This window comes from Carcharhinus amblyrhynchos, chromosome 8, assembly GCF_965287045.1.
Source record: "Carcharhinus amblyrhynchos chromosome 8, sCarAmb.v2.hapA, whole genome shotgun sequence".
Classification (NCBI taxonomy): Eukaryota; Metazoa; Chordata; class Chondrichthyes; order Carcharhiniformes; family Carcharhinidae; genus Carcharhinus; species Carcharhinus amblyrhynchos.
In genome coordinates this window covers 70601956-70611723 of record NC_137331.1, presented here as the reverse complement: position 1 = coordinate 70611723, position 9768 = coordinate 70601956, and the positions used below count along the sequence as shown (strand labels likewise).

Sequence of the window (9768 nt, the reverse complement as noted above, 5' to 3'; positions counted from 1 at the left end):
AACTTCAGACTAGAACAGGTGCTGCTGTAAACATCAGCTGACGGCAAGTTGCAGTTTGGGCCAGTCACTTTGCATCAGAAAAGCCTTGACACACATGCAGTCCTCCCTCCCTCTAGTGAGTCACACACTTGCGTATATTTTGCATAAGCAGAGCTGACATTTCCTTTTTTAAAATCACTATTGCGGGGCTCCTGAGACACAGCCGGGAAGCAGGGAAAGTCTAACCAGTGCATTGTGTGGCAAGGTGACGATTTCCCAGCATTGCTCTGAAGCACCGATGAATCGGATTCTATACTCACTGAACTTGGCTGAAGTCCCACATCCTGCTATTTCTGGTCTGAACTGGTTGTTTCTTCCTGTGTATCCAGCTGGCTGAAGCTCACTCCAGTTAACGTGCTACACTGCACACAGTGCTACGCAGCGGCTGCTGAACATCAGCTGATATAAAAGGCAGTTCCACACGAGCCAGGCAGTCACTTTGTTGCTGGCAAGTGGAAGGAAGTTTCTGCTTAAAGATTTTGCAGCAGTCACCCACTGCTCTGTGTGTGCACACATCCCTCCAAGTGTAAGCATAACAACATTCTCACCAATATCCTGAGTTTTATTTGCTGCCATGTCTCTGACGGCTAATGTTTGTTTAAGCTGTCCACTGTGGTTATGTTTTAGTAGTTATTTTTAAACCGTTTTCTGTTTCCTTATGGATGTTTTCAGGATCCGACCACTCGCGTCTCTGGGCAATCCTTCAGGCCCTCATCCTGCTATCGTCATGGCATCTGTTCCTTCAGCTGGCTGTTTACTTGCAGCACGGAATCAGTATTATAGAAGTAAGTGTTTCGGAGATAAAAACACCTAATTTAGTATTAACTTTGCGAATGGGCATACAGAATTATAAAATCTAGCCCTCGAATGAATTAAAATGATTTTCCATTAGTTTGCTTCTCATTGCCAGGTACTGCTGGCAAAAGTTCCTTTTCTTTTGGTGCGAGCACTAGAACCAAGAACTATACTCAAATTTTAGGTTTCTAAAAGGGGGGAAAAAGAGTCAGGAGAAAGCAGCAAATTATATTTGCATGCCAGTTTTTTTGATTTTTAGATGAACTGGATCACTGTACTCATTTTTAAAATGTATATAACATGACAAATATATTACAGCAGTGAACTCTCCATCATATTTTGTTATCATCTGGCTAGTTTTTGAGAAAATGTAAATTGTAAATCGAGCAAGTTATTTTTCCACTTCTGTGGAATTAATAACTTTAGTGAAGCCCTTCTTCATTTCTTGTGATGCTCTAGACAGAGATCACAACAAACGTGAAATATAAAGAAAGACCTGCATTCATATAGCATATTTGAGGGGACAAAAGTCCAAGCTGAGGGTTAGGAGGTTCAGGGGAATTCAAGGAAAAGCTTTTGTACCCAGAGGGCGGTGACGGCCTGAAATGTGCTGCCTGGGAAGGTGGTAAAGGTGGGTTGCCTCACATCCTTTAGAAAGTATCTGGATGAGCACTTGGCACCTCATAACAATCAAGACTATGGGCAAGTGCAAGTAAATGGGATTAGGTGGGAGTTCAGGTGTTTTTTATGTGCTGGTGCAGACTCAATGGGCCATTGACCACCAGACATAAATTTATTAATACTCAGATTGCTTTTTTTTATGATGTTGATTGAGGGATAAATCTTGGGCAGGACACCAGGGATACTCCCCTGTTCTTCAAAATGGTACCACGGGATTGCTTACATCCTTCACAGGCAAACAGACTGGCTTCACGTCTCATCAGAAAATCAGCTTGTATTACTTTACTAAAAAGCAGACAGACTAGCTGAACGAAAATAGAAAATGCTGAAAAATCTCAGCAGGTCTGACAGCACCTGTGGAGAGAGAATAGAACCAAATGTTTTGAGTCAATTTGTCAGAGCTTATATTGATTTACTACAATTTTTCTTATTCTTTAAGTGTACCGGTAATAGAGACTACAGGCACAAAATCTGCCAAGAACTGTTTTGGGCTTGGCAAAAGTTAATAACTCTAATCAGACCAGAATTTCAAAATGGTATCCTTTAGTTTTAGGAGCAGAGCATGACTCTGAGCTCGTGAATGTGGAAGTGTGACGTCAGTGTAATAAATAAGTACATTTCTGTGGCTTTCATTTTCCTGATAATGGAACTAAAGTATTATGTATAGTACCAAAGTTTATCTTTATGAACCTCAAAGTGATAGTGCTTGAAACCTGGGAATTAATCATCTGGATTGATAATGTTGATTTGCTGTCTTCCTGCCGCTGCATTTGCCAGCACTGTTATCTATTCATTGATAACTCTTTAGTTATATAATGCTGCTGTTAAGATGGAGATGAGGAGAATTTATTTCTGTGTTAGTAGTTTGTGGAATTCTCTTCCTCAGAATTAGCCATGATCGTATTGAATGGCAGGGCATGCTTGAGCATCCAAATGGCATATTGCTGCTCATAATTTTTGTGTTTATTGATCTTGTAGCCAGTGGACATTGCGATACACTAAAGGGAAATATCAGCCCTCTGAAATAGCAGTTTCACAACTTGCTGGAAACTGTGATAGTCCCATAATGACCAATTGTATTCCCTCATCTGTTCTTTGAATAAGTTGTTATTGTTCCTCTTCTTGCACCTAGTGGACCATAAGGCAGACTTTCATTTGTTCCCATAGTGAGGTTTTTCAGAAACAGGTCAGTCGCTTGACACCGGAAGCTTATAGCTTGAGGGGCCCCACTTCATCAAGCATAGCTGACCAGGGGTCACTCTTTTTTCTCATTGCTTGCCATTGATTTGTGTTAGAAGGATTTTGTAGGTTGATACTCAGCCTGTTGGCAGCATTATTAGTGCACCTTCCTTGGCTATCAAGTCCCGGGGTGGGACTGAAGAGTTCAAAGGCACGAATGGTACACTGTGGGCCACAAGACCTTCCTTTTAATGAGTGGTAGCATTGAAATAGATTGTGGTTGATTTGAGTATGAGAGATCTGACGGATTTGGATATAGTATTTATACTCCTGGTGTTGCTGAAAAATGACCTTTTGTACTATTCCTGCTTCTTTCCAGCCCGGCACAATTCCACATCAGGTGTGACGTCTCATGGTTCATGCTGTTTGGAAAGTACCATAGAGCCTGAAAAACCTCATCAAGGTAATTTTAAAAATATTCTGAGCATTTCCTTCTGTTGTTTTGCAGCTTGTAAATGTTTTATTTCCTGTGCTCAGGATTTCTTTTTACATTGGAGAAATGTTTGTGGTTAAAGAACTTTCTGAACTGTGAGACTGCTCATCCCCCCATTAACACTGGACTATCTGCAGGAAGGTAAGGATAAACTATGAAGCAGTTCTTAAAGGTATTTTGATTTTGGGTGATGGTATAAAAAGGCCATTAACCGATATAATTGAATCAGGGGTGATTGTATAATGAGCGGCTGACCAATATTGCCCAAAGTCATGCAAGTTCAGTTTCCAGAGAATTAAGCCATCTGGGCATCTAAATAAATACAATATAACTGACATAAATAAGGGGAAAGAATTTTAAGGGTACAGTAGCATTTCTAATAAAGTTCACCCCATCCCATTTCTTTCATCCTGAATACTTTCTTACTACTATACTAGAGAATATCTTGAATATATTAGTCAATCATAAGGGGTTGAGATTATTATGGACCACAGTCAAATGAACAAACTATCTAAGCAAAAGAACTGTTACTTTTTGTTTTCACAGTGGTCATCGTTGAGCAGGGATGATTCTTGGACATTTGGTTTCTGTGGATTATTTCTTAATCTACAATATTTGGAACTGCCTCAGGAAATTGGTTGCAGTTTACAGGGGAAAAGCTTTTAAATGCCAAGAAGTAACCGATGCCCATCTTGAGGAGCAAGTGGTGTTTCCGTCGACAGTGTTCCCCAGCTGACCAAGATGATTTAACAAGGACCACATCAATAATCTCAAAATGTGTGTTTAGGTTTTGAGAAGGGTAAAACTAATTTCAAAAACTGTAAAGGTTTGTGGTGTTTTGGACTAAATGAAATACGTTTTCAATATTTTCTCAATTCAGGATGATTCCTTTGTAGTGTAGAAAAATGTTGACATGATTTAGGCATTGAATGATGTCTCTATGTAGAAATGTACTGGCAGTGTCTTTCACATTATTTAGATTTGATATTTATTTTTCATTTATTTGCTGCATACTTTTTGTGTAGTAATTCTGTTCTTGAGTTGCCTAGTAAGGGGCATGTAACTGATTGAAGACAACCGTAGCTCACCAAGTACAAGAAGATGTACTTGTTTTATCATGTGGTGGAAACATAAGTAACATGATAATTATTATAATATTTTTATGCCACAAGTCACTGCGGAAGATACAATTCTGCCTGTTAATTTTAGTGAAAATATTGACATGAATGCAAAGTGAAAAATTCTGCTTTTTTCGATGGAAATAGTTTCAACTCTTGAGGTAGTTACTTTCTTGGATAGTGGCACACCAGATTTCAAAATTCAGAATGTAGAAGTATGAGCAAAATGGTTTTGTCTTTTTGTATGTGCCTGAAGTTTAAATCTATGCATATTAATTGTCTATTGGGGGGGGATTTTCAACTCTAGCAGTATTGGAATGAATAGAATATCACGGAGGGCTAATCCAGTAGTGCTCATGTTACACGCCTGCTGAAATTAGATGTTACCCTATTGTCATTCTCAGAATAGAAGAACGGCAATCTGTTCTGGGGACGTATCAATGAGGAAAAATCTTACAGCTTCAGGGCTCCCAGCGAGGAGCTTCACCCAAAAGTTTTGATTCTAATTAAAAGAAGATGAGCCTGTGAATGGCAGGCTAATGCCTGCTCCCGAATTTGTGATACCCAGTGCAGCAACTCTTCATCAAGAGTGTTACATTGTGAAATTTAGCTGCTTACGTGATACTCTGCTGAAATAATTGTGGAACGTTTTTAAATACTTTTTTAAAAATAAATGAGACTTACCAATTTTTGTGACTCGCAGATCGCCTTGTTACTGAAATTGGACTAAAGATGATAGGTTTAATTGAAAAGTTATTATTGATACAGATGCAGTGGTCTGATTGATCTCCTTTCCTGCAGTTTCAGTGATTTTTGTTTCAAAATCCTGGCATGGAATGCTACAATGACATGAATAGCCACTGAGTCTGAAGGGAACTTTCCATCTGTTACTCCTTTGTAGCTTTCCAACATTCTATTTTCCAACCAACTTTCCAACCAAAATGAATCACTTCTCTGGATTAGATTTCATCTGCCACTTTTCCACCCATTCCACAATGCTTATTTCTTCTTAGTAGTTTAACAGTATCCTCATCACTCACAATGCATCTGAAACTTGTGTCAGCCACCAACTGTGAAATTTGTCTTGTGCACCAAGGTCTAGGTCAGAAAGAGCAAGGATCCCAACACTGACTTCGGGGAAACAGTGCTATAAATTTTCATCCAGTCTGAAAAACAACCATTCACCACTACTTTTTTCTTCACTCAACTAATTTAATGTTTCCCTGCTGAAGGATTTGCAGGCAGGGAACATGATGGGTTGGGGGAGGGAAGACTAAGATTCTTCAATGATCTTCTGACTGGGCTTCTGCCTATCCGAACTCTCTGCAAGTTTACAGTGGGACAGATGAGGCCTAGGTTGGCCTGCCTGTGCCCCAGTTGAGGCCCGTAAGTGGCCAATTAATGACTGAGGATGGCCCTCCTGCTTGTACAATATGTGCACAATGAAGAATCCACTAGCAGTGGAAAAACACTACCCATTAAACCAACATCCCTTCCTCGCAACGATCTGCCAGACTAATGTTACAGGGTCATGAACTAACCTCTATTGCAGGGCCTCCAGCAACATTCCGCCTTCCAGTTTTCCTGCAGTGGCCAGCTCTCTTGGTGGCGCTACTGCTATCGAAGAGCTGCCAACCTCTAATTGGTGGTTGATGGTTCTTGAAGGTGGGACATCATCCTGCAGGACCCAAGAAACTCAACAACAGTCAATAGACAGTCTGGAAATCTGCATGATGGGATTGTCACCACTCTCCAGGGTTACCACACTGCCCATTAAATCCAGCAGAACATTTCCGGTCAACTTACTGTTGCACTCCAACTCCCTTGCAGTAAAAGTTGACATGTCATTTGTCTTTCTAATTGCTTGCTTTATTTACATGTCAGTGTTTTGTGATTTGTGTAAAAGTTTTGTGGCTCAGGTATTAAGAAGTCCAAATCTATACAGAAATGCTCACTATTCTCTCATCTTTTAAAAATACTTTTTAAAACCAAAGTGATAATTCCACAATTCCCTAAGTCTCTGGAATCAAAATCAGAGGTAAAAGTGCTACCACTGAGCCAAACCTGCCACCTAAACATTCTTCATAAATAGGACCCTGCTTTTCTTCTCAGGGAAATATTCTCCTGGCTTCATTTTGTTGCACAGCTCTGATGATGGGCCACATGTCTAAAAGTATCCAAGAAATAGGGAAGGGTGACCATCTCTTTGGGTAAACATTGGAGGTACTGTTCATGGTTATAAATTTCTCTTTTTAGCCTGTCAAAGGTGTGATTTTAATGTAAATTGCTGTAGCAGCAAAAACACAACTCCTCAGAAATAGCCTTTTGTCTATGATGTGGATTTTGCCTACTGCAGTGGGAACAAAAGGTGTGATTGTTACATGGTCCTGAATCTGCCCTCGTGGGAACCAGTCACTCATTGGGATTTTCATGGAAAGGCCCCTGGATTGATATGTGAAGAGGTTTTAAAAGATAGACTGCAGGCCTCAAACATTTAAATAAATAAAAAAACTTTATGGAAAGGATGATACTAATACAGGCTGCTAATGTAGACTGCCCGTAAAGTGCCTCTGTCCCACTGTGCAGCTGCCAGTGAGGGAACACGAGAAATAATATGAATACACATAGTATGTGGACAATCAGAGGCTTTCCAGATTGAGGGGAGTAGCAGGGTGTAATGTAAGGAAAATGATGAACAAAGCACTTTATCATGAAGTTGCCCTCTCATCAACTTTTCTAAACTTAAGACATGGTTCTTGCAGCCAGATCCCTACTGTGTTAGGGGCAGGAGTGCTACAGAGTGTCCTGCACAGGGCCTCAGGGCAGTTTCAACACAAGGAGGCAGGCAAGGAAGGCCTCTACAGAGCTGCCTGGAGTGATGTCCCTTTCAGGTATTGCAGGTGCCCAATTCTCAGCCCAAGAACTGACAGGGTGATCAACTCTTACGAAATATAAAATGAATACTGACGATGGGGCTGGAATAGGTTCGGGTGCTGGTGACCATGAGTGTGGGACTGGATGATCATTATCCTCGTAGCCAATTGCCATTGTACATGTATTCACAAAAAAAAGGGGCAAAGGCAAGAAGATTCCCAGGCTCAGGACAGTTGGTACCCTGCCCACTGATGGTGCAGGAATCTGTCTTTTAATTGCAGTTAAGCAGGCCCTTAATGAGCCTGTCATTGAAGGTGAGGGGTGGTGCAGGTCCTGATAGTGCCTCTTTCTGCTATTGGGAACAGTGTTGTGAAACTGGCACATAGAATCATAGAATCCCTACTGTGCAAAAGGAGGCCACTTGGCCCATCGAGGCTGCACCAACAACAATCCCACCCAGGCCGTTTCCCCTTAACTCCACATATTTAACCTACTAATCCTCCTGACATTAAGGAGTAATTTAGCATGGTCAATCGCCTAACCCATACATCTTTGGATTCTGGGAGGAAACTGGAGCACCTGGAGGAAAACCATGCAGACACAGCAGAATGTGCAAATCCCACAGTTTCCCAAGGCTGGAATTTAACCCAGGTCCCTGATACTGTGAGGCAGCAGTGCTAACCACTGTGCCACTGTGCCACCCACATGTGTCAACACTGGCATTTTTGGTCCTGAAAAAAAAAATGCAGTTTAGTTGGTCCTAAGCCACAAATTTAATTCTCCTTGCTCCGAATTTTGTCCACAGTATTAATGAAGTAAAATTTCTGCGCAACAGAAATCAATAGATATTGCAGATTGGCACAAGAGCACAGTGGTTAGCACTGCAGTCTCACAGCGCCAGGGATCCAGGTTCAGTTTCCAGCATTGGTCTCTGTCTGTGTGGAGTCTGCACATTCTCCCCGTGTCTTTGTGGGTTTCCTCTGGGTGCTCCAGTTTCCTCCCACAGTCTGAAAGATGTGCCGGTTAGGTGCATTGGCCATGCTAAATGTTCCCTCAGTGTACCGAAGAGGCGCTGGCATGTGGCGACTAGGAGATTTTTACAGTAACTTCACTGCAGTGTTAATGTCAGCCTACTTGTAATTAATAAATAAACTTTAGCTAAAACTCTCATAAAATCTTAATCTTGTCTGCAAGTATGTCGTGCCTGTAAATATGTTAATTACATATCATTTGCAGATTAATTTACAGGAAAGAAACTGGTCTGTTCAAAAGAGCACATACACTCAAGACACTGCAGCAAAGTTACATCCCCCTCTTGTGAATCATGCATTCTAGTTGTACAATGAATGTTTTGAGCATCCACTTAGTGCTTTTGATTCCAGAGATTTGGGTCAGTTGTATACATTCAGACCCCACTGACAATCCACTGCCATTGGAGCATAAAAAATACTCAAAGCCTTTCAGTCGAGGTAAAGTCTAACATTGAGAGGTGAGTAGGCCTTACACTTGTTGGCAGAGTTTGATATGGAAAGACATAAATCCAAATTAGTAATAATGTTGTGGCCTATTTCATTAAACTGTCATTTAATTAAACAGAAATCTGTTAAATCAGAATCCATAGCCTTTCTACAAAATTTAGCACACTGCAAAAGAAAACCTACACAAATTTACTGTGCAGCCTATTTTCCACATTATCTGCAGTGGATGATCACTTCTGGATGTGATCTTTGCCCACAATATGGTGAGTTAACAACAAGCTCTTGGCTTCAAAAGAGGATTCATTATCTGAACTCAGTTTAAACATAGCAAGATACACAAAAGAAGTGTATGTTAGGGTGAGTAAATAATCCAGAAATAGTGGCTTACTTGATTTTGTGCAAACTTAGATAGGTCCACAAAACTCAAACCTGACCTCGTCTAACTATTGTTGCTTTGCACTCAGTGCCGTGACAGTCAGTTTCTTGCTTAGCTTGATACCAGTAACCACATTTTACCTTTTGATTTTGACTTAGCACTGTGGCACTGGCAGCTGTTGGAATGTAAAGGAACAGTGGTCAAAAGGCTACAGTACCATGGATCCAGAATAACACTTGAGGACAAAAGGCCATTTACTTTTGGAGGCTTTTACTGCTTGGTTATCTCACATTGTCTGGTCTGAGGATGAGGGAAGGAATACTGGCAGCAAAATAAGGCAATCTTAAGCTGCCCTTACCTCACCTTGTTTGAATGTTTGTCCATTGCTTCCATCTAGTCCATGCGCAAGTAACTGATCCATTCTTGGGAAAAACTGAAGCAAATCTCTGGGTCAGATAAAGTGGGAAATATCGAGTATCATAAACCTCCACCTCTTTACACCTCACTAGTGCTCGCCAGATGCATGGAAGAGAAATGTTGAGGCTTATATTTCTACCAATAGCAATCAAAAAACCAGAAAAGGAACCCTTAAGAAATAGGATGCTAATCTGAGTAAAAATAAATGCATATTTGATAATTGAGACATAAGACTTTTGTATGAAAACCTATGTGTAGGCATTCAGACCCAGTTATTATCTGTAATATACATTTAGGATTTCTGAAAATTATGTGAAT

The 9768-nt window shown here is 40.7% G+C and overlaps 1 protein-coding gene across 1 annotated transcript; it reads left to right on the top strand.

Annotated features, from left to right (window-relative positions):
• Positions 1-244: 244 nt before the first annotated feature.
• LOC145347035 (pancreatic progenitor cell differentiation and proliferation factor-like protein) lies at positions 245-4994 on the top strand. The gene is made up of 5 exons (XM_080194938.1): positions 245-565; positions 712-824; positions 3074-3157; positions 3232-3328; positions 3734-4994. The coding sequence occupies exons 2-5, from the start codon at positions 767-769 to the stop codon at positions 3744-3746; spliced, it is 252 nt and encodes an 83-aa protein (XP_080051064.1). The 5' UTR covers positions 245-565; positions 712-766; the 3' UTR covers positions 3747-4994.
• The last annotated feature ends 4774 nt before the right edge of the window (positions 4995-9768 follow it).

Coding starts and splice junctions, on each gene's coding strand:
- LOC145347035 (XM_080194938.1), top strand. CDS start 767: ATGGCATCTGTTCCTTCAGCTGGCTGTTTACTTGCAGCACGGAATCAG. Junction 825..3,073: donor ACGGAATCAGTATTATAGAA/GTAAGTGTTTCG, acceptor GCTTCTTTCCAG/CCCGGCACAATTCCACATCA. Junction 3,158..3,231: donor GCCTGAAAAACCTCATCAAG/GTAATTTTAAAA, acceptor TCCTGTGCTCAG/GATTTCTTTTTACATTGGAG.